Here is a 26,022-nt window from a genome sequence, read left to right on the forward strand (position 1 = left end):
GGTAGATGTGAATCGGTTATTTACTCTTTCGGATAGTAGAAAGACTAGGGGGCACTCCATGAAGTTAGCATGGGGCACATTTAAAACTAATCGGAGAAAGTTCTTTTTTACTCAACGCACAATTAAACTCTGGAATTTGTTGCCAGAGGATATGGTTAGTGCAGTTAGTATAGCTGTGTTTAAAAAAGGATTGGATAAGTTCTTGGAGGAGAAGTCCATTACCTGCTATTAAGTTCACTTAGAGAATAGCCACTGCCATTAGCAATGGTAAAATGGAATAGACTTAGTTTTTGGGTACGTGCCAGGTTCTTATGGCCGTGTGTGTGTGTGTGTGTGTGTGAGTAGGTGGGTGAGAACCTGGGTGGGTGTAGTTGTGTGGGGGGGAGTGAGAGCCAGTATGAGTAGGTGGGGGAGAACCTGTGTGCATGTCTGTTTATTAGAGAAAATAAAGTTTGTATAGCTCCCCTCCCCCTCTCCCAATCTATACAATCTCAAAGCAGTTGGAAATTGAAACATCCTAGGTATGAAGAGTGGGAGATTTTTAAAATCCTTATTAGATTTATTATTGGATATTATTTGATATGTCTGTGTTTTGAAACCTTATATTGGAATTTTGAGAAACTTTATAAATATTTATTTAAGGTTTTAATTATTCAATGTTCTACGCATCAGTTTTTAAAGATTTATTCTTTTTATTAGTATGGTTTTACTTTTATGATTGATGTTTTATATTTCTTAATGTTGTTGAGGGGAGATTTTGAAAACATACGCTTGTTTATTAATATTTATATTCCACACTCCTCATAAATAAAAGATCAAGGTGGATAGCAAGATATATGTTGATCTTGAAAAAATGTGATGGTTTTATAAATTGTTTTAAATTCATCCCCATGTGAGAGCCATTTGCAAAACAAGGATGTAAATTTAATAATGATCACTCCTTGCATATGATATCACTAATTTTAGATGAAGTTGATGTATATTTTAATGCAAGATTTAGTACATCTTCACCTTATGATTGCTTTGGAGAAGATGACAACAATTTTCTTGATGAAAAAAAGAGTTCTTTTATAAGCTTTTTTAATGACATTTTGAGGGTATCCAAGTGCTATCAAACCATGTGTGAAAAGTTGACAGAGACACAATTTGATGTAAGAGTTCATGAACATGCCTTAACAAACCTGAAACAAACTATGTTACAACAAATGATGCTTCAAAAATCACAGCCTCCTGTTATGTGATGTGTCCCTTTACAGTAATGTTTATAACATAAATATTCATGCCTGTCATCCTTTAGCATAATTCTGCAATCAATATGTGACTTCTTTAATAAACAGCCCCTTGGATCTCTCACAATAATTCATGATTTAGACACCAACTGATTGCCTTTTCTCTTAACATACAAGTCTGCATCTGTTCTCAAGAATTCCATTATATATGGTGGCATGTCTCAACTTGTAAGGAAAGATATTTCTTCTGAAATCCCAAGGTACAGCACCCAATGTCACTAGATAATGAAAAAAAAAAAAAAAAAAGAGTACAAATACATTTTGAAGGGCAGAGAGAATGGCCACAGAAGGGCATGGCATGTTTTAGTTTATTGAATTTCAAGGAAAAGCAGGATGGTAAATAATACCTTGTGCAAATCAATTCATAATCATTAAAATCTTGTTAGAATAAAAGAAAATGTTCTTCCTAAACAAACTCCCAAAGCTCTGTGAGCTGCAGTTGCTGACCACCATTCTTTACAAAGGCACAATAGATCAAAAGAATATAATTCTAGGATTTGGTTCAATAGAACTATTCAGACCCTGAAAAACATGACTAAGCTCCATTAAGATCATGTCCCATTACACATCCTACTTATAGTCTAGAGGAGATAGAATGGCATCACAAGCCCTTCTTGATCCACTCCAATCTGGCTTTCACCCTTTCCATTCCACTGAAACGACCCTTGCCAAAGTTTGCATTGACATTTTCATGATGAAGCACAGAATGTTTTTACTACTTCTTCATCCTTCCTGACCTATCTACTGGTTTTGACTTTGTAAGTACCATCTACTCCTTTTCACTCTATCCCTGCTTAGATTTTGGGATTTAATTCAGTTTTGGTTCTTTTCTTTAAAGATGGGTATTTGGGAGATACGAAATAGGAAATGAGACAAAATTTCCAATTTCGTTTTGGGTTGTTTTCAAAATGAAATGGAGTTAAATTCCAATACAATTTCATCAGAATCTCATTTTGTTTTGAAAATTGATTTTAAAAAAAAGTCACTGGGGCCTCACCTAGGGAATAGATAGAGACCAAAAGCAGAAGCCCTGACCTACACCTGAGCATGATTCCAGTGCCTTGGCCTAGGCATTGTATAGGCAGAATCCATGGCCTGATGAAGGGACCATGGATTATGCCCAAGTACAACTCTGGGGTCTCGGCCTAGACACTGGCCCATTGTCAGAGTCTTGACCAAGACCCGAGCAAAGGCCTAGGCCTCAAAAACCTTTTTACTAACCTGATCAGAAGTCCATTTCAGAGGCTGAATCCCAATGACTGAGTCTCGACCTAGCCAGGGCCCAGGCCCAGAAGTCAGGACCTGGTGTCAGGTCTGGGTCTGGCCCTAGGCCTAGGTGTATGGACCAGATTTTCGGGCCAAGTCTCTGGAATGGGCCTGGGCCCAAGCCTTGGCCAAGGCTCAGGCATCAGGACTCAGCTTCCGGGTCAGGCCCTGGCATCGGGCCTGGGTCTGACCCGAGGCCCAACCATCTGGACTGGGCCCCATCCTTGGTCTGGGCCTAGGCCCTGGCATCAGGACCAGGCCTTGAAGCCTGGGCCTTGCATAGGGCCTAGGACAAAGACATGGTGACATACCATGGCCTCGGCCTACACAAGACCCAGGCCTCAACTTCGGATCCCCCCTGGACCAGGTAAGTGGGGGCTGGAAATGATCCTGGTTTCGGCACTTTTTTTGGGTGGGACAGTGAGCCTTGGGAGGCCTCGTTTCTTTGTTTATCCATTTTTTTTCTTTTTCAATGTTTTCCATTATTTATTTATTTATTTGATTTCTTTAAATATTTTTATATACCGACATACACTTTGAGTATCACATCGGTTTACATAAAAACATGAACTGGCATAGTAGCGCTTTACTTTTAACTAGTCATATATACAAGTAACTTGCAAAAGAATAAATGTGAACACAGAAACATAGCTTAAAGCGAATAATGTGAGCTTGATTTACAGTATTTACAGAGGATTCATAAAAAGAATGGTTTGTATCAGTGGAAGCTGAGATGAGGTTACAAAGGGGGAGGCAAGGGAAGGGGGTGGACTTTTTCTACCACTTTCCCATTAGTCATTGTGCCAAAAGCTCGGTTCTGAGACTTTTTTCTTTACACTAATTCCTTTGGTGCACTGATGTCTTTAGTACTATCTTTTTGCCAATGTACTTGTGTACATACTATAATGTAAACATCAAAATTATGCATGTATTTTCAGTTTCACTTGGATATTTACCTGTACAAAAAAGGAGCAGTCCTAAGGCCTTCCGGGATGGGGCCAAAAGGTAGACATGGAAGCAGCTATTTTATAAGAACATAAGAACATGCCATACTGGTTCAGACCAAGGGTCCATCAAGCCCAGTATCCTGTTTCCAACAGTGGCCAATCCAGGCCATAAGAACCTGGCAAGTACCCAAAAACTAAGTGATATTCCATGTTACTGTTGCTAGTAATAGCAGTGGCTATTTTCTAAGTCAACTTAATTAATAGCAGCTAATGGACTTCTCCAAGAATTCATCCAATCCTTTTTTAAACACAGCTATACTAACTGCACTAACCACATCCTCTGGCAACAAATTCCAGAGTTTAATTGTGCATTGTGTAAAAAAGAACTTTCTCTGATTAGTTTTAAATGTGCCCCATGCTAACTTCATGCAGTGCCACCTAGTCTTTCTAGTATCCGAAAGAGTAAATAACTGATTCACATCTACCCGTTCTAGACCTCTCGTGATTTTAAACACCTCTATCATATCCCCCCTCAGTCGTCTCTTCTCCAAGCTGAAAAGTCCTAACCTCTTTAGTCTTTCCTCATAGGGGAGCTGTTCCATTCCCCTTATCATTTTGGTAGCCCTTCTCTGTACCTTCTCATTCACAATTATATATTTTTTGAGATGCGGCGACCAGAATTGTACACAGTATTCAAGGTGGGGTCTCACCATGGAGCGATACATAGGTGTTATGACATTTTCCGTTTTATTCACCATTCCCTTTCTAATAATTCCCAACATTCTGTTTGCTTTTTTGACTGCCGCAGCACACTGAACCGACGATTTCAATGTGTTATCCACTATGACGCCTAGATCTCTTCCTTGGGTTGTAGCACCTAATATGGAACCCAACATTGTGTAATTATAGCATTGGTTATTTTTCCCTCTATGCATCACCTTGCACTTATCCACATTAAATTTCATCTGCCATTTGGATGCCCAATTTTCCAGTCTCACAAGGTCTTCCTGCAATTTATCACAATCTGCTTCTGATTTAACTACTCTGAACAATTTTGTATCATCTGCAAATTTGATTATCTCACTTGTCGTATTACTTTCCAGATCATTTATAAATATATTGAAAAGTAAGGGTCCCAATACAGATCCCTGAGGCACTCCACTGCCCACTCCCTTCCACTGAGAAAATTGTCCATTTAATCCTACTCTCTGTTTCCTGTCTTTTAGCCAGTTTGCAATCCACAAAAGGACATCACCACCTATCCCATGACTTTTTACATTTCCTAGAAGCCTCTCATGAGAAACTTTGTCAAACGCCTTCTGAAAATTCAAGTATACTACATCTACTGGTTCACCTTTATCCACATGTTTATTAACTCCTTCAAAAAAGTGAAGCAGATTTGTGAGGCAAGACTTGCCTTGGGTAAAGCCATGCTGTCTTTGTTCCATTAAACCATGTCTTTCTATATGTTCTGTGATTTTGATGTTTAGAACACTTTCCACTATTTTTCCTGGCATTAAAGTCAGGCTAACCGGTCTATAGTTTCCTGGATCGCCCCTGGAGCCCTTTTTAAATATTGGGGTTCTATTAGCTATCCTCCAGTCTTCAGGTACAATGGATGATTTTAATGATAGGTTACAAACTTTTACTAATAGGTCTGAAATTTCATTTTTTAGTTCCTTCAGAACTCTGGGGTGTATACCATCTGGTCCAGGTGATTTACTACTCTTCAATTTGTCAATCAGGTCTACCACATCTTCTAGGTTCACCATGATTTGATTCAGTCCATCTGAATCATTGCCCATGAAAACCTTCTCCAGTACGGGTACCTCCCCAACATCTTCTTCAGTAAATACCAAAGCAAAGAAATAATTTAATCTTTCCACAATGGCCTTATCTTCTCTAAGTGCCCCTTTAACCCATCAATCATCTAACGGTCCAACTGACTCCCTCACAGGCTTTCTGCTTCTGATATATTTTAAAAAGATTTTACTGTGAGTTTTTGCCTCTATGGCCAACTTCTTTTAGAATTCTCTCTTAGCCTGTCTTATCAATATCTTACATTTAACTTGCCAACATTTATGTATTATCCTATTTTCTTCTGTTGGATCCTTCTTCCAATTTTTGAATGAAGATCTTTTGGTTAAAATAGCTTCTTTCATCTCCTCTTTTAACCATGCCGGTAATCGTTTTGCCTTCTTTCTACCTTTCTTAATGTGTGGAATCATCTGCACTGTGCTTCTAGAATGGTATTTTTAACAATGACCAAACCTCTTGCACACTTTTTACTTTTGTAGCTGCTCCTTTCAGTTTTTTCCTAACAATTTTTCTCATTTTATCAAAGTTTCCCTTTTGAAAGTTTAGCATGAGAGCCGTGGATTTGCATACTGTTCCTCTTCCAGTCATTAATTCAAATCTGACCATATTATGATCACTATTGCCAAGCGGCCCCACCTCTCTCACCAAGTCCTGTGCTTCACTGAGAATTAGATCTAAAATTGCTCCCTCTCTCCTCGGTTCCTGAACCAATTGCTCCATAAAGCTATCATTTATTCCATCCAGGAATGTTATCTCTCTAGAGTGTCCCGATGATACATTTACCCAGTCAATATTGGCGGTAATTGAAGTCTCCCATTATTACAGCACTACCAATTTGGTTAGCTTCCCTAATTTCTCTTAGCATTTCACTGTCTGTCTCACCATCTTGACCAGGTGGACGGTAGTATACTCCTATCACTATAGTCTTCCCTGACACACAAGGGATTTGTACCCATAAAGATTCAATTTTGCATTTAGTCTCATGCAGGATGTTTATCCTGTTGGACTCTATGCCATCCCGGACATAAAGCGCCACACTGCCTCCCAGGTGCTCCTCTCTGTCATTGCGATATAATTTGTACCCCGGTAAAGCACTGTCCCATTGGTTATCATCCTTCCACCATGTCTCTGAGATGCCAATTAAGTCTGTCATCATTCACTGCTATACATTCTAATTCTCCCATCTTACTTCTTAGACTTCTGGCATTAGCATACAAACATTTCAAAGTTTGTTTTTTGTTTGTATTTTCATTCTGCTTTTTAATTGATAGGGATAAGTTAGAATTTTTAGCTCAAGTGAGTTTTTAGTTACAGGCACTTGGACTACTTTTCTTATTATTGGAACCTCACTGTCAGGATGCCCTAATTCTAATGCATCATTAGTATCCTTTGAAGATACCTCTCTCCGAACCATGCGCTGCTGAGCGACTGTCGGCTTTACCCTTTGTTCTAGTTTAAAAGCTGCTCTATCTCCTTTTTAAAGGTTAGCGCCAGCAGTCTGGTTCCACCCTAGTTAAGGTGAAGCCCATCCCTTCGGAAGAGACTCCCCCTTCCCCAAAAGGTTCCCCAGTTCCTAACAAAACTGAATCCCTCTTCCTTGCATCATCGTCTCATCCACGCATTGAGACTCCGGAGCTCTGCCTGCCTCTGGTGACCTGCGCGTGGAACAGGGAGCATTTCAGAGAATGCAACCCTGGAGGTTCTGGATTTAAGCTTTCTACCTAAGAGCCTAAATTTGGCTTCCAGAACCTCCCTCCCACATTTTCCTATGTCGTTGGTGCCCACATGTACCACGAGGCCGGCTCCTCCCCAGCACTATCTAAAATCCTATCTAGGTGACGCGTGAGGTCCGCCACCTTCGCCCCAGGTAGGCATGTTACCAGGCGATCCTCACACCCACCAGCCACCCAGCTATCTACATTCCTAATAATCGAATCACCAACTATGACGGCCGACCTAACCCTTCCCTCCTGGGCCTTGGGGAGATATCCTCAGTGCGAAAGGACAATGCATCACCTGGAGAGCAGGTCCTTGCTACAGGATCCTTTCCTGCTGCACCTAGTTGATGCTCTCCAATCATGAGACCTTCTTCCTCCAAGGCAGCACCAGGGCTGCCAGTCTGAAGTTGGGACTTGGCTACAATGTCCCTGAAGGTCTCATCTATATACCTCTCTGTCTGCCTCAGCTCATCCAGGTCTGCCACTCTAGCCTCCAGAGATCGGACTCGTTCTCTGAGAGCCAGGAGCTCTTTGCATCGCATGCACATGTACAACTTCTCACCGGTGGGTAAAAAATCATACATGTGACACTCGATGCAAAAGACTGGGAAGGCCCCCTCTTGTTGCTAGACTGCTGCCTTCATCTCAATTTTGATCAGTTCCTGGTTAAGTTTTAGGTTGCTATGGGAGTAGGAATGTGTCTAACGTCCTTTAAATGTATTAGTGAATTAACTATATGTCTGGTAGTGGCCTACCAGGGTCTGATCAAACTCTCAATAAAGTTTTTGTTGTTGGGGTTTTTTGTTGGTTTTTTTTTTTGTGAAAGTGGCACCTGCCTATAAATTAAAGGATGAGCTAGGGGTGGGAGGGTTGGGAAAACCAAACAGTTTAACTTCAGTTAGTCAGAGTGACTCACTGCTCTCTTGATTAACAAATGTTGGTACCTAATCAAACCAAATCACACTACCTCAACACCTTTCCAAGGTGAGTAACTGAGCTGAACTTTTCAACCTTTTTACTTAGGTATACACTGCTCCTACCTTATTTCTAGCTTCTGGCTACTTTTTGTGTGGTGGGGGGGGGGGTTTGTGGGTTGTTGTTTTTTTAATAGAAACACTCAGTTCTGCTTACTAGCTGCCTTACAGACTTTTAAAAATAAACACACTACCTACTGCTTACTAGCTGCCTTTTTGACTGACTATTTAAAAATACAGTCTAACTTGTTTATTCACTGCCTTACTGACTATTAAAAGCTCAAACACACAAACACACTAAATATTATTCCCAAATAGTTAACTTTGCCCCAATACTTTTAGAAAAGACAATGTTCCAAGCAAAAAACTTACTGATTCCTTTCAGCCACCAGCAAGGTGATCCTCTCCTCTCAGTGCTCCCAATGAGAGAGATTTAGGAAAATAATTGGTGCAGTTTTACCCCAGGTTATTATCTGCGCAATTGAAATCAGACTCGTCTGCTGTCTGCTATTATTTGCTGGGAGGTCTGGGTGAACCCGGGGGGGGGGGGGGGGGTAGATCAGCGTGAAGTATTAGGAGGGTCTTGATGAACTGGAGAAGGAATGGGTGAACTGGAAGAAGTAGAGGCAAATTGGTGATTTGAATTACATGTGAATGATTTAAAGTATACTGACTTCCATGTGCAAATCAGGGTTTTCCATGAGTAAGTTATATATTTTTTTTGCACATAAAATATTTGCACGTATGTTCATAAAATAGGAAGGAAAAGAATGCGTTTTCAATGCATTGTAGGTAACCAAACGTACGTGTGCATGTTGAGGGGTAGACATACAAGTATTTCATCATCTGCATATAATTGATAAACACGGGTTAGAAAATATTGAAGTATTTATTTATATATTTACAATAATTTGTATTACGCGTATTACCAGGACCTGTTCTAGGTGGATTCCAAGCATTTAGTCATAGAATACAAAATATCCATACATCATATCATAACAAACAATTCAACTATAAAACATGAATAGCAATAAAAAACAGCATTAATGCCACATCATACTTATGTAACTCCACCCACGTGTGCATGTCCTGCACAGGTTGTGTCATAAAAGTATTTGTAAGTTCTTCGGAGCAGGAACTCTGACTAGCTCTTCTCTGTTGCCTCTTACCCAAGATGTGGATCCTTTGGCTTGGGGGGAAAGGATTCCTTTTGGGTCCCAGTGCAGGGGTGGCTAACTTCCTTTTGGTTATCCTGGGAAAGGAGTCACTTCTCTTACTGTGTATTGTGCTCCCAAATAAAGAAGCTGAACACAGTGGATTAGTGTCCAAACTTAAGAATATAAGAACATGCCATTCTGGGTCAGACCAAGGGTCCATCAAGCCCAGCATCCTGTTTCCAACAGTGGCCAATCCAGGCCATAAGAACCTGGCAAGTACCCAAAAACTATTCCATGTTACCATTGCTAATGGCAGTGGCTATTCTCTAAGTGAACTTAATAGTAGGCAATGGACTTCTCCTCCAAGAACTTATCCAATCCTTTTTTAAACACAGCTATACTAACTGCACTAACCACATCTTCTGGCAACAAATTCCAGAGTTTAAATTTACTGTATAAGATAGTTGCAGATGGCACAATAAATATGCTTCCAGCACCACAGTCTTTGCTCCCCTCAGTTACAGTTTTTACCTCTATCTGTGCAGGACTCGTTCAATAGGCAGGGGATCCTACCACCCTCCTGGATTAGGTGAGATAGAGGTACAGGTGGGCAGGGCAACCTTTGAGCTGGGCAGGAAAATCCCTTCCACAGATGGCCAAAAATCCTGTCCTTGCACAGAGAGACTTTTCTTTCTCCCCAGGGGCTGAAGACCCCAAATTGGTCTCCTCTAGGAACTTTACAGTTCTTATACTCGTGGTTAGCAGTTCTTCAACTCTTTAGTTTATCTCAGTCTCTGACTCTCCTCTGTATCCCTTATGGAAGGGATCCCTGGATATAGATTTCTTACCCTGCTCTTATGCAGGAAGGAAAGGGCAGCCAAAAATCTTACTCCCAGATGCCTCAACTTAATGTCCTTTCCCCTTAACCGAATATAACACCGGAGTTCCATCTCACAACAGATCACCACCTCTGAGGGTTGATCCTCCCTATCCCTGGGCGTCCCAGATACAAGGTTCCCCATGCCCTGAGTCTAAGAAAGGCCCAGATGTCCAGTGAGGCTCCTACTACAAAAGCTCAAAATCCTGAAAGAAGTATCCAAACCAGCTAGGGAGTTATCTGGAAGGACCACCTTCCTAACCCTGGTCAGGAATCCCAAGCTGGGTTAGCCGGTTCCCTCTTGGCCCGAGAAGCACAAAACCAGGTAAGATCCTCACTACGTCCTAACTCTCCAAAACTTAAGAGATTGCCTCCACACTCTCAGTAGAGAGCTGTTATACCTGTTGTGAACGCAGAGGCGCAGTCGCTTTCTCAAGGGAGATTGTGAGTCCTTGGACAATGGGACGGTTCAGGGAGGAGCCCCAAGACACACACCATGGGAGGTAAATAGTACCGGCACAGGCGGTACATAAGGCAAGGAATGACTAGAACTGGAACAAGGCAGGCTCGGCCCTCCACTGGACTTACATGCACCAATGAGACTCAGCAACACAATGCTGGTCTCAGAAGTAGCCCTCCAGCCACTCGATAGCCCTTCGGACCCATTGCTTGGGAACGACGAGTGCGTGAAGCCAGACGGAGGCTGAAGGCAGGACTTGAAGACTCAGACTTAGACTCAGGATATTCAGAAGACTCAGATGTAGACTCAAGATAGTCAGAGGACTCAGTCGTAGACTCAGGATACTCGGCAGCTTGGATGAGGTTTCGAGTTACTCAGAAGACTCAAACAAGGTTTCAGGATACTCGGAGACATGGACAAGGTTTCAGGTTACTCAGAAGACTCAGACAAGGTTTCAGGATACTTGGAGGTCTCAGGCAAGGATTCAGGATTCAGTAGAAAGTACTGGGTGAGTGCTGCATTGCAGCGTGCCCTACACAGCCACTCATGGCTGGTCACAGACCACGCCGAAGGTGAAGCAGATTCCAGATGAAGCAATGCAACTTGAAGCCAGGACATGGTGAAGATTCAGGAGAGGCCTGCACCGGCGAGCACCTAACACAGCTGCTGGTGGCTGGTCGCGGACCATGCAGAAGCAGAGCAGGTTCTGGCAGGGTCTTGGGCATGGATGGAAGCAAGCACAAGGAACTCCGAAGACTGGGACAAGATTCAAGACTCAGGATTCACGACTCAAGATTCAAGACTCAGGATTCAGAAGCTTGGCATTAAAAACAGGAGCCTTTTGGAGGCTTGCGCTGCAGGCAAGAAGGTAGGCCTTGTGCCACGAAGCGCCCTACACAGTCCCCCATGGGCTGGTCATGAACCACGATGGTGGCACACCCGGAAAGGTGAATAAATAAGGAACCTGGGAACTGCAGGAAGAGCTGGAGATGAGGAAGATGGAATCAGGGCTGGAACATCGGACATCAGAGACATCTGGATGCTGGGGCATAGGAACAAGACATCTGGAAATGGAACATCAGGACCACTAGACAACAGGACATCTGGACACAGAACATCAGGACCACTGGACGTCAGGACATCTGGAACAACAGGAACAAGAAACAAGCGACAATTGAGCTCCGACGAGGGACGAGACCAGGAACATCAAGATGAAGGAGACCAGGAACATGAAGAACATGGAACGAAGAGCCATCAAGACACAAGAAGACCACGGAGGACCTGGACTGGATGGAAGACCACAGACCACTGTGAAGACCAGGTCCGAAGGCCCCAAGGAACTGAAGCAGAGCCCTTTTATAGGGCCGGATTAAGGAACACGGTGATGACATCATCCGGTGGGGCTGCGGGCTTTTCCCACCACTGGCCCTTTAAATAAGAAGAAGAGGTGCATGCCCTCGCATAGAGGAGCCCGGGAAAGCAGAGGCCTGTGGCGGCATCCTGCTGCGTGGAAAGCCAGGCTGGAGGCGGCTTCCTACCGCGAAGAGAAGAGGGAGTCAGCAGCGGCAGCTCCCTGCCACTTAGGAACAAGTCAGCGGCAGCAGCAGTGTCTCCCTGCCAAGAGGAAGGTCCCAGGGGCGGTGCTGGGCCACATGAGTGGAGGCAGTGGCAGCAGCAGCTCCCTGCCGCATGGAAAAGACATCGGCGACTCCACGCTGCGGAGATGGAGGGATAATGGCGGCAATCCAAGGCAGCAGCACCATCCAGGGGCGGCCCAGTCCGCAAGGGAGGACACTGCAGCTTCGGGCCAGCCTGTGGTAAGTGAAGGGCCTGTCTGTGGGATGGGTTCCACGGGCAGGAGCATAACAATGCCAACCAGGTTTCAGGATACTCGGAGACACGGACAAGGTTTCAGGTTACTCAGAAGACTCAGACAAGGTTTCAGGATACTTGGAGGTCTCAGGCAAGGATTCAGGATTCAGGAGAAAGTACTGGGTGAGTGCTGCATCGCAGCGCACCCTACACAGCCACTCATGGTGTCTAAAAGGTTGGCCTCAATGTTCTCCCACCGACTCAACATCATATGACTGTAAAACAAATGTGGGAAAGGACAGGTAAACAGCAGATGTATGGGCTCTGTGGTGAGGCAGTTAGTCACAAGAGAAAGCAAGCAGTTTCTCATTCTGAGCAATAGTATAATTTAGAAGATTACATGGCTCTCTCAAAATATGTTTCAAGTGTGCGGACGAAAAGAGCATAACCATGGGCCTTGGTCTCCTAGGATTCCACGGCCACGGTAAGGCTCACAAAATTTGGCCCTTCCTATGGAATTGGCCAGTCCTCGCCAAATTGCCACAGGAAACTGGGGCCTGGGTTCTTCTTCTGGCTCAGCCTCAGCCCCCTCCCCCTAGAAAAGAAGAATCATTAGTGGCAATGGGACAGCACACTGCTTCCCTTCCAGCACCCCCCCCCCCCCCCCACCACTGCCACTGTCCCAGTCCCCTTATTCACCATCCTGTCGGGAAAGAGGAGGAGTGTGATGGCCTCATCCTCCGCTGCTGGGGCTTGAGTTGCACTTTGAACAATGTGCATTGTGCACCATGTGGCTCAAAGCACAACTCAGACCCCAGCAATGGAGGAGGAGGATGGAGATCCAAGATGCTGCAAGGCTGACATCCTCCTACTCCTTTTTTTTTTTTTTTGCATGAATTCTTTATTGCAGGGTTTTGAAACATACATCATGTCCTGAAGATACAGAACATTAAACACCGCCAACCATCAAGGCCACAAATCAAACATGACAGCATAGTCATTAATAGAAGCTGTACAATAGAGTTTATACAAAACCCTCATTTCTTTCACCCATCTCCCTCCCCAGTCCAGTCATTCATCCAGCTCCATAAAGGGTTTTCTTTACAGGAGGGTAAGCGAAGGGATCATGGGCAGGAGCAAGTACTGTGTGGGGAGGTTGGCATTAAAGAGGGAGGGTCATGGTGGGAAGGGGAAAGGAAGTGAATGAGTTGGAGGGAAGAAGAGTGAATGAGGGGATCATGAGGGGAGTGAATGAGAGTGAGTGAGGGGATCATTGTGGGAGGGAGTGAACAAGAGTGATCATGGGGAGTAAAGGAGGGGGAGAGAGGATTCTGTGGGAGGGGGCGTGAACAAGAGAGAATAAAGGCATTGGTGTAACAGATGTAAACCAGGGAGGGTAAGGAGATCAAGTGTGGAGATATAAATGATGGACAATGAGGGAATGGAGAAGGAAAGTGAATAAGGAAGAATGAGTTGGGGGGATCAGTGTGGAAAGGGAGGGAATGAGAGGAGAAAGTGAATGAAGGAATATGGGGGGATAGGAGAAAGTAAATGAGGATAGTGAGTGAGGGGATCTTGGGGCTGTGTGAAAGACTGAAGGGGAGAGTAAGTGAAAGAAGAAAGTGCCTTTGCTATATCTATTGTATGTATTATCTCTGCTGCATTGCTTTCTGAAGCATTACTAAGCACATAATGGGCCGGATGTTAAAAAGGTTACGCGTGCCGGGCCTATTTTTAAAAGGCTGAGCGACACGTGCAAAGCTTTACAAAAGGAGCGGTCCGGGAGTGGAGTGGGGACGGTGCCAAGGCCTCTGACAGAGTGGCCATTGCCCGGAGGCAGGCGCAAAAGGTAAAATAAAAATTTTGGGGGGAGGGTTAGAGAAGGGCTAGGGGGAAGGGAACGGGGGAAGGCAGCATGACTCGGCGTGCACAATTTTGCGCGTACCGACCCCTGATTTTACAACTTGCGTGCGCAAGTTATAAAATCGGGTGTACCCGTGCGCGCGCCAGGTATTGCACGCACATGTACGCCCACGCACACCTTTTTAAAATCTACCCCAATATACCTATTTTTGGAATCTAGTCTACAATTGTACTGTTTCAGGGTGTGAGTGTGGAGTTTTGTGCCTTGAGGAAGAAAATCTGACCAGGCAGATACATAGGGATACTGGCTATGTGTTTTACCATACCCACACAATAAACCTGTAACAAATAGTTAGCCGGATAAGTATATCCAGCTAATTACAGACCAGCTGAATAGCAGGTCTAACTTATCCGACTAACTTAGCTATTTAAGGCTGAATATTGGCACTTATCTGGCCAAGTTAGCCCAATAGGTAGCTCCACCCCAGAATGCCCCTGTCCCGCCCCTCACTTATATGGATAATTGTTTTAGTCAAATTGAAAGTTATTCAGATAAATGGTGGCTGATGAATGTGGCTAAATATTGAACTGACCTGGCTAAGTGGTGCTGAATGCTGGCCTCCTAGTTTCACTAGGCCCCTAAATTTAGGGCACTAAAAGGATAGCTATGGGGCAGAGTTAGTGTGGGGTAAAAATGTTAAGTGCTTAGCTTGATTTTCAGTGCTAGGCGCCTATGATAGGAGTCTAAAACTAGGCAAATAAATAGCAATCCTACATTTAGAACTCTTAATTTAGGTGAATTTGCTGCTGAAAACTTAGGCTTCCAAGTCTGGCTGAAAATAGTTCAGCTTTTTTGAATATCGGCATATTAGTGAATCAAGCTTGGTGTAAATATCTAACATTCTAAGGAGTTTAGAAAATATGCAGTTCTGACAGTGTCTCTCATCAATCATATCGCTGATATTTAATGGCAATCTCATTTTTAATTTACTGTAGCTCCAGCATTACTTATAACTGGGCAAGTTTATTGCATGAACAGTTCATGCTCTCAGAACTGACAACCTGGAGCAGGGGTCGGCAAGCCCTGGCAAGCTCTAGTATCAAAGGCATCTTACTCAGCATGCATCAGCTAGGGGACTGACTCTGAGCCAGCAGCAGGTACATCAGGATCAAGCTGCCAGAGCCCCAGGCCAACTCCTGCATGTTAAGTATGCCTCGTGCCCTTGCCTCTCAAAGTGCAGTCCTCATTCACCCTCCCCATCAAACATTTCTCTAATCTCTTCCCTTCCCCTTTCCTACCCACTGGTGGCCTGGCTGAAAGGAGAGAACAGACCAGTTCTTCCTATGTAGAGTTTCCACCTCATCCAGGTCAACCTTAAACAGGTTGGTCCTGATCTTTTCCCACTTCATGCATGGAGTTGTAATTTTGATTTCCCTGAGAAAAGTAGGACTACGTTTCCCATGCATTCCCCAGAGCTTGATCAGCCTGTTTAGATTGACCTGGGTAAGGTGGCAATCCTATTCCTCCCACCTCTTCTATGCAGTTCACAGTTCCATTGACTTGAACCACACAGTGCCCCATTGAGATCAATGGAGTACTACACAGTTCAACCCACGGAACTGTGAACTGTGCAGAAAAGGCAGCAAGAGCAGCCAGATATGACCAGAACAACAGCTATACTGAAATGGCAGAGGTAGAGCCGTGCGTGAGTCTTGGCTCAGTGTGCTGTGTGTGAAACTGACAGGGAGGGAGCTGCAGTAGGGGTCGTGCTGCTGCCTCAGAGTTTTGCATGCTGGGTAAAAGGTGGCAATGACAGAAAAAGCTGCAGCTGTCTGGGCTCTTTCTATGAAAGAGAAAGGGGAAGGTGGCTGTGATCCGGAACCTGGGCCACGCAGGTAAGAATTTGGAACACAATACACAGGATTCCCCTCCGGACCCTGGTTCAGGAAAGGGGGAGGCGTAATAGTTGCCATGTCACTTCTGTTCTCAGATGTCTTTTCATTTTCACTGCTTCCCTTTACTCAGCCTTCCATCACTAGTGTCCAGAGCTGTCTTTTGTCTCTGTTACTAATGCCCAGGTCTCTGCTCTCCCTGGGTTCGCTAGTGCCTGGTTCTGTCCTGTCTTTGTCCCTACCCACTGCCTGGGTCGGCCCATCTTTGTCCTCACCTTTGCCTGGTCTGCTCTCTTTTTGTGTCCTCAGCAGTTTCTGGGTCTGCTCTCCACCTCTGCCCATGCTAGTGCCCTTATCCCTCCTCTCTGTGTCTTCTGTTGCCTGGTCTTCCCTTTCTCTGCTCCCACTGGTGCGCCTTCCTTCTGTGTCCGCTAGTGCCCAGCTCTTCCCTATAAAGTCTAATCAATTTGTGATAGTTGTACAGAAAAACACCAAGGTGTTGCATGATTCTACCAAAAACAGTCAGATTTATACCAATTATTATTAACTGTTATTTAAAAAGACAAAATAATGAAGGATACAGATTAGATGTCTGTCTGCTGTTATACACTTCGCCTAATGAAATGCTACATACAGCTGCTGGAGACAGAATACTGGGCTATTGGACCTTTGGCCATACTCATTATTTTAGTTTCTCTGTCTCATCTCTGGAAAATATTATGCATTGTTTCAAACACTGCCCTGTTCTGCTACTATGTTCAGAGCTTATTTTGCTCAAGTACTTTAGCCTTGTTTCCCATTATATTTCCAGAGAATGACCAGTTTTTTTTTCATTCCATGTATTTCAGTTTCTCATAACCATTTTGTTCTGTTGCATGGTATTCTGTCAGCTTTCTAGTCTCTTTTCCTCTTTTTATCTCACACAATGAAGGCCCTAATTGCACTTCGTTTACCCTCTTCACTGCATCCTTTCAGCTATGGAAATCGGCTGTACATAAATAGTTCAGAGTAGAGCAGAGGATGCACTTAGCCTGTGTAATTGTAGTAGGCATCAGTTGGTGTAAATATGAATGTTGCAAGATGGCTGCTTTTTCAATTAAGTCCCTGATAGTTCCCATTATTTTAATTTTTTTAAGCATTTATGTGCCTTATAGGGTTTCCAGAAAGCTCTAAAGAGGGCCATTTAGAAAAATTGCATACAGATAGATATTTTTGCTAATTCTTCATAGCTCAGTTGCTCACCACCAATGATATATTTGCAAATAGCCAGCAGATGAAAATTGCCTTCTTCCTCTGTGGGTTAAAGGACCCTCGCTGTTTCACAGCATAGGTGCTTCTACTCATGCTACAAAGGGTGGGGCTGGCAAGGAGCACATGAGGATTCATTCTGAAATGCCTGCGCAGACTTCACAGCATCAAGTTTGTACCTGCTATAAAGCAAGGCAAAGTCAGTGGTGCTGGGCGGCATCTTGATTTTCAAGAGATGCTTTTCAGGCCTGCCAAGTACCCATGAGGCTACAAGTAACACGGGGATTTAAAAATGACCCCACAAAATTTTTATAGCCACTCACGCATAGAGTAGGTACATCGTTTTCAATGGTATAAGTATCTTTTGCCACCTAATAAGTTGACATTCAAAAACAAAGTACACAGGGTCCTAGTGTTTGAATATTTTGCTAAATTTATATGAGCTAAAAAGCAGGGCAACTAGAGTGCCAATTATTTCCTCACAAAAGTGTGTGAAGATAACATAGGGGCTCAATTTTCCAAGAACTGCTGACTAATTTTAGTCAGCTATTTCTAGGAATATTTTTAGCCAAGTCTATCAAGCTACGTTTTCTGCTGAATATTTCCTAAATCGAGCTGCTTAAAATTTAGAACTGCTTTTTGGGTGACTGTAGTTGCCACTTAAATGTAACTAGTTAGCATTGAAAATCATTGCTGGCGGCGATAAGGAATCTTACCTTTCGCCGCCAGCGATATGTCCGCAGCGTCGACCCTGGTGCTGCCCTGACTCCTCCTCTTCCGGGGCTGACTCCACCCCAAGCTAGCTATCGCTCACGAAAAGGGACTTTTTGTGTGCGAAAAGTCCCTTTCTGCATGCCATAGCGTTAGAGAATGACCCCCTTAGCTGGTTAGTGGGGAACACTTTTAAAAGCAGAGATATAATTGAGTATCTCCTGAAGTTATCCATTTAAATCTTTTGAAAATCAATTCCATGCTATTATTATTATTGGTCTGTGCTGAGCCTACCGTGTGTATTTACTCCTGTTTTAGCTCAGGTTTTTTGGCATTATCTTTGCCTGGATATGTATTAAGGGCTTTAGTGCCAAAAAACTCATGCTAAAAAACTTGCAGCAAGCTTAGTTCATCTGATGCAAATTGTAGGGTCATATGGGTAGATTTTATAAATCTACGCTCGCACGTACTTTTGTTCGCGCACCAGGCGCAAACAAAAGGAATTATTAGGAAGGGAATGGTTAATAAAATGGAAAATGTCAAAATGCCTCTGTTTCGCTTCATGGTGAGACCGCCTTGAATACTGTGTACAATTCTAGTTGCCGCATCTCAAAAAAGATATAGTTGTGATGGAGAAGGTACAGAGAAGGGCAACAAAAATGATAAAGGGGATGGAACAGCTCCCCTATGAGGAAAGGCTGAAGAGTTTAGGGCTGTTCAGCTTGGAGAAGAGACGGCTGAGGGGGGATATGATAGAGGTCTTTAAGATCATGAGAGGTCTTGAACGAGTAGATGTGAATCGGTTATTTACACTTTCGGATAATAGAAGGAGTAGGGGGCATTCCATAAAGTTGGCAAGTAGCACATTTAAGACTAATCAGAGGAAATTCTTTTTCACTCAATGCACAATTAATCTCTGGAATTTGTTGCTAGAGGATGTGGTTAGTGCAGTTAGTGTAGCTGGGTTCAAAAAAGGTATGGATAAGTTCTTGGAGGAGAAGTCCATTAACTTCTATTAATCAAGTTTACTTACGGGCCGATACAGTACAGCGCGCTCTGGCGGAGTGCACTGTTAACCCGGGATTGGACGCGTGTTTTCGACGTGCTAGTGTTACTCCTTATTCAGTAAGGGGCCGAAAACGCGCGTCCAATCCCCCGCACCTAATAGCGCCCGCAACATGCAAATGCATGTTGATGGCCCTATTAGGTATTCCCCCGCGATTCAGAAAACAAAATGTGCAGCCAAGCCGCACATTTTGCTTTTAGAAATTAGTGCCTACCCAAAGGTAGGCGCTAATTTCTTCGGGCACCGGGAAAGTGCACAGAAAAAACTGCTTTTCTGTGCACCCTCCGACTTAATATCATGGCGATATTAAGTCGGAGGTCCTGAAGTGTAAAAAAAAAAAATTTGAAGTCGGTCCGCGGCTGTCGGGTCAAAAACCGGACGCTCAATTTTGCCGGCGTCCGGTTTCCAAGCCCGTGGCTGTCAGCGGGCTCAAGAACCGACGCCTGCAAAATTGAGCGTCAGCTGTCAAATCCGCTGACAGCCGCCGCTCCGGTCCAAAAGGAGGCGCTAGGGATGCGCTAGTGTCCCTAGCGCCTCCCTTTGCCTGTTTTTACCGCCGTGCCTCATTTAAATACAGAATCGCGCACACAGGAAAGTGGCCTGTATGTGCGCCGGGAGAGCGGGCATTTGCCCGCTCTCTCGTGGACTTTACTGTATCGGTCCGATAGGGAATAGCCACTGCTATTAATTGCATCAGTAGAATGAGATCTTCTTAGTGTTTGGGTACTTGCCAGGTTCTTGTGAGCTGGTTTGGCCTCTGTTGGAAACAGGATGCTGGGCTTGATGGACCCTTGGTCTGACCTAGCATGGCAATTTCTTATGTTCTTATGTTCTTACCCTGCAATGCAAGGAGGAATGCTAGTGGGAAGGCTGCCTGGCAAGTCTCCTTTTACCACAGGAAATTTACTCCTAGTCAAAGGCATTATTTTAAACTTCCTGTGGGCTGGCTCCATTGGGGAGGGGGGGGTGGTAGGGGGAGAGAGGACCTGCCAGGGTGATTTACTTGGCTGGCCTGGCCACATCAGGGACCAAGGTTTTTTTTTTTTTATTAGCGTGGGTTGGCATGCAAATGGACCACTAGTAACAAAAAGCACACTATTTCAGCTTAGCATGCTTTTTTTTTTCAGTTCTGGTCTACTTGCATGTTAGATTACTGCATCCCATGGAGACTGTGGTTCTTAACCCCATGTTAAATGAAAACAGCACTAAAATCTATTTCCAATTTTAACATGGGTTTCATTACATCGGTCCTATTGTCATTTGCATAGCACTATCAGATGTACACATTAGGGAAGTGCAGATGGTTTTAGTTTTGGTTTGTTCGTTCGTTTTGTAGGTCATCTCCATTTGGTTCATTAGTTTCAAAAGAAATAAAAATTGTGTTTAATCATTTTATTTGTTGCATTTCTTTTCCATTAAAGTCAATGGAGGAAGCAATGCAGTCTATTTTGAGCTTCAAAACTGGGACTATGGGTTTTTATTTTCTGTCTGTATTTTGTTGAACTGGTTAATTTTCTAGTAAACTATTTTTCCTTGGAGCACAATTTCTGGTGTGGACAGTGTGTTCTTGTGTAGTATTCTCAGTTTGGTTTGGCCTTGCATGTAACCCTGTCCCCAGCCCATAACCTGAGAAAGTGTGTTGCGTACCCTGACAGAAGTGGACAATTGATTCCCAGGGCTGGAAGGTGTCCCCCTGGGGTCACAACATTTACAATGAGATATTAATCTTTGTGCTGTATATATTTTTCTTATAGAATTATTGTCCAGTCTCTGATGTAGGCATTATACAAAACATGGCTTTGCCGGGCTTTGTATTTTAGTGTGGTATATGTTATGTGTTTTACAAGTGTGCATTTTAGTATGGATGTTTAACATTGTTTTTATGTAAAATAAATGCTATATTTCTGTGTTTATATATTCCGTTTTTAGTGTTCATGTGTATATATATATATATATATATATGTATATATATATATATATATATATATACACATGAACATATACACATGAACATATACACATGAACATGAAGCAGGGCAAAAGGTGGGAAAGCTATCCGAGGCTGGCCTTAGCAGGGCAGGGAACAGGCAGAGGCAAAGGAATACTGCTATGAACAATAGATAATGAAGAGGAATGGTACAACAGCAAGTGGATGAAAGAATATGAATATGGTAGAATAATATATTATAAGGGGTGGGTGTGTGTATGTATGTATATATATATATATATATATATGTATATATATATATATATGTGCTATATTTCTGTGTTTATATATTCCGTTTTTAGTGTTCATGTATATATATATATTTTTTCAAATGGAAAAAAATCTGTAGAACTAGGGGTTGTGATATGAAATTACAAGGGAGTAGACTCAGGAAGAAGGTCAGGAAATATTTCTTCATGGGAAGGGTGGTGAATGCATGGAATGCCTTTCCAGAAGAGGTAGTGAAAAAAAGAATGGTAATGGAATTCAAAAGGGCATGGGATAAGCATAGAGGGTCATTAAAGGACAGACTAATAGACTAAAAGGATTAAAGGATAGACATGAAGAAAAAGGATAACCAGCGTCAATTGGGGTAAACTGCATGGCGTAGCAGTTACTACCCTTAACAGAAGTCATGGAGTGACTGCTGTCATTTAGAATGTTACTATCAAAACTAATTATCAAATCTGCCATGGTAATCCTATGCTTAGTATACCATTCTCCATTAGGTTCACATAGCCAAAATAGTATATTCCAAACTTAGTACAGGAAAAATTTTACTCTCAGTAGTTTTATCTAGAAAATCTCCAATTGAGAAAGGTAACAACCAACAACTTATCACCTTTACATTGTACTATGTACCTGCATGGAAATTTAAAAAAGGGGCACCAAGTCCAGCCACCTACTGCTGTAATCTGGAGAGCATCTTCCTCCTGTACTGGGTTGGCTGAATCACATTTGAAAAATGTCTAACCTTTTGGCCACAGAAAGCAATGCTTCTTTTATTAAAGTACAGTTTGAGCACAAAGTCCTTGTCAGTTTCAGAATCAAGGGTAACTATCAAGATGAAATCACATTCTGAGAGTCCTCCAAATACAGCCTGTCAGCTATCAAAAGTGTATCCATACCACCTTGATATGGATTTATATTCTGTCTAAATGGTTTACAATTAATCTTAGAAAAAAAACAGTGACTCCAATTTACTATGCAATGTCAACTTATCTTTGATAAATGACACATGTAATGCCTGCTGCACCAAGATCTGTCCTTCCAAATTTGGCATTTTACTCTCCAAGTCTCTCAACTTTGAAACTTCCTTACTGACTCCTTATAAAAGTTGCAAAGTGCAGGAATTGAACTAGTATACTAGTTGTTAACATTATTATATATATTTTCCTGTTATTTGGATTAACCATGTTCATTGTAAACCGCTAACTTGAAGCGATAGTTACTGTTCATTGTAAACCGGGGTGATATGTATATTATACAGGAACCTCCGGTATATAAATCCTTAAATAAATAAATAGTAAGAACCCTGAGTCAGGGATACTATGTGCCAAATATCTTCCAGGGTTATGTTGTTTGAGAAGAGAGAAGAATCTCCAGTAGCTCCAACTAGTACTTCCATTAGCAAGGAGATCATTCAGGCATTGAACATCTCTAACTCCTGGGGAAAGTGCACCAACATACAGAGTTTCTCCATAGTCAGTCTCTACTAGGGGTGTACAGAAGTAAAAAAAATCTATTTTCGTTTTTCTGTTAATTTCATTTAAAAAAATGAAATAAGCATTTAAAAAATGGGGGGAAAAAAAGAAATGGGATTTCCCAAGAACTCTTGTCCTCACCCAAAAAAATGCCAGGGCCAGGATCCTCCCTGGCCCCACTTACCCAGTCCAGGGAGGATCCAATGATGAGGCCTATGCCCAGGCCAAAGCCTTGGCTTTGCATAGTCCTAGGCCTTGAAAAGTCATCACAACATTGGCCTAGGCCCTATGCAAGGCACAGGTTTGGAGGCCTCATTCTAATACCGGGGCCTAAGCCCTGGCAAGGTCCCAGACCCGATGCCATTGCCTGGTCTGAAAGCTGGGTCCTAACACCTGGGCCTCAGCTTAGGCTAGTGCCTGAGCCCAGATCCAACACCAGGGCCCACCTGGAGGCTGGGTCTCGACATCCAGGGCATCCAGGCCCTGAACCTCACACTATGGCGCACCTGGGCCTAGGCTTGATGCATTGGCCTGGCTCAGAAGCTAAGTCCTGTTGCCTGGTCCTCAGCCCATGCCCAGGTCCGACACCAGTGCCCGGCCTGAAGGCTGGTTCCTGACATCAGATCCTTAGCCCAGGATCAAGCCCAAGCCTCATTGGTCCTCTTTGTTTTTGTCTTCTTTTTTCTGCCTACAAATGCCACCATCTGCTGGGGATGCACGGAGTAAATTAACTCCATCACATTCTCCTGAACTGCGGGTATAGCTGTACACCAAAATGGAGCCCTCCAGCATGTCCCCAGTGGATGGCATCATTTGAAGAAAGAAGACTAAGACAAACACGAAGAAGAAGAGAAAGAGGATTTACAAGGCCTGCCCCTGGGCCGAGGCACCGGAATCAGGTCTGGGCATCCTAATTCTAGTTGGATACATTTTAGCCAGCTAGATTTAGGATAATTTTCAGCTAATAATCTAGCCAGCTAGAATGAACTGAAAATCAGTTTAATTTAGCTGTCCAAAATTGGGCTGTCTAACTTAGGTACTCAGTCCTTTTTTGAACATTGACTTCTCAGTGAATTAGGCCCTAAGTGGGTACATGAAGCAATGGCAAATAAAGGGATTTGCCTAAGATCTCAAAAGATGGCAGAAGTAGGATTTGAAATTATGATAACGATCACTCTTGGCAGTTGCGATTTCTGTCCAAAGTAAGACTGGCCCTCCTATTTATGGCAATTTTTAATTTCACTGTACATTAAAGGTTTTACTACTTAAACAAGGGGCAGGACAGCAAATTATTAACCTTGACAAAGAAATTGGTAATGTAACTGACTGTTTCATGCACTTTCACTCATAAGGTACAGTAGTGATTCCTCGGTTGTTCTGTGTCATCAACATTGCAGGCAGAATTGCAATAAAGGGCTGTCCTGAAGGCTGAGTGGCAGTGCTGCCAGGCAGAAGGTCCCTGGTTCAATCCCCCAGTTGGGTCTTCCACTCCTTAGGTTGGCTGGGGCAGGGGATGTTTCCATGGCAGTGTTGTTTACACTTCTTGGTTGTTTGGGGAGGAGGGGTAGGTTATAGCCATTGCTTAAGGCTGACCCCTACTATATAGCCCTGGTGTGTGGCTCCTAGCCCAGAACCATCTCTGCAATAGTCAGATCAAATATTTGGGGGGTAGGGGGAAAACTCCCCAGGAATTGTGAATGAAGGCTGATAGCCCAGATCTCAGCCCTGGTTCCAATTAAGCTGAAAGAATAAAGAAGTAGGAGGGCACTGTCTGGTAAAAAAAAAAAAAAAAAAAACCAGAAAAACTTCAGTATAATTGCAATTTATATTTTCTTGAACTGCCTGACTAATTTATGATTGACATAGTAGTGTGTCTGCTAACATAATGGGTATTTAAAATGTATTCCATCGCTTTATTAGCTGTAGCAGTATCAGTGTATATTAATGTCTCACAGTTGTCATTCACTTCATAACCCATTTCTGGTGTCTCTGCAGCACGTTCCTGCCCAGGCTAGTTCCTTGGATCAACAAATTCTTCTTCTGGGTCCTTTACACAGGCAGGACTGAGCGAGTGGATATCAGCCATAAAGTCTTTAACTTTGAGTGTCGCTTCAGACAGCATGTACAGGACTGGGCCATTCCTATGTAAGCTGACTTCTGAAAGGAGTCTTCTGTACTGGAGTCTGTGTTTGCAGAGCATAATCTATGTGTGCATCTATGTTTTGTAACCCTGAACTCAGGGAATACATTAAAATTCATATGGTGGGTCACAAAAAGGATCGATCACATACATGGTCACAATTCATTCTCTTCAAGCCCAGTTCAGTGAATTCTTCGTTGGAGGGGATGGTATCCTCCAGGACCTAAGGTATTAAGTTTTAAAATATTTATTACACGCTCTATCTTAGATTCTAGAAGAGTTACAAAATACTATACATAAAATATAAACATATAGTAACATACACTGATTAATCAAGTGTCACAAATTTAAAACTACCTGCTTTAGCCCCCAAATTCTAGTTAATCAATTGTTTGTAATGCACAAGGAGGTTAACTTTCAAACAACTACACGCGGTGGCATATATGCTCATATATGACCATGTATAGCTTTACCATAGTATTTTATAACAAGTGCATATCATGGATGTGCATATTTTAAAATATGCATATGTATACCCCACAGCATAGACACATATGTATGCTTATGCGCGAATATATGCAATGCATTCAAACTACGGTACATCTATCAGTGCATTGACTACATGTACTTTTTCTACCTATTTTAAAAAATACATGTAGATTTTACATGAGAAAGTAAAGTAGGACTTACTCGAATAAGTCCCAATATATGCATGTAAGTAGGCCGATTTTAAAACAACCAAAGCCTGAAAAACTGACCATAAATGAGTGATGGTCAAAAATGGCCTAAGCCTCTGCACCATGTGAAGCTTATAAAATGCACCTCTTACTACTGCATTTACCTGTGGTTTAAATGACAAAGTAGTGTCAAACACCACCCCTAAGGAACAGACCTGATTGGAGATTGGGATCCCAGCTGAATAACCAAAGGAACATCATGTTTCACGATTCTTGACAAGAACTTCGGTTTGCTCTAGTGTAATCCCCGGGCTAGTATCCCATCTCAGGACCCCAAGAACCATACCTCAATTAAGAATTAATGAAACGGGCAAAGTCTTCTTCTGCTGTTAAACTGAATCTGATATCCAAGATTC

The 26,022-nt window shown here is 43.0% G+C and overlaps 1 protein-coding gene across 1 annotated transcript in view; it reads left to right on the plus strand.

The window, feature by feature from the left end:
• The window catches only part of LOC115088194 (L-gulonolactone oxidase-like), a 350,872-nt gene that overhangs the window by 287,362 nt on the left and 37,488 nt on the right, over positions 1-26,022 (plus strand). The window contains exon 9 of the mRNA XM_029596219.1: positions 24,785-24,934. Within this exon, the coding sequence (XP_029452079.1) occupies positions 24,785-24,934 (150 nt within the window). The remainder of the gene's footprint in view (positions 1-24,784; positions 24,935-26,022) is intronic.

This window comes from Rhinatrema bivittatum, chromosome 3 (assembly GCF_901001135.1).
Source record: "Rhinatrema bivittatum chromosome 3, aRhiBiv1.1, whole genome shotgun sequence".
In the NCBI taxonomy this organism is placed as follows: Eukaryota; Metazoa; Chordata; class Amphibia; order Gymnophiona; family Rhinatrematidae; genus Rhinatrema; species Rhinatrema bivittatum.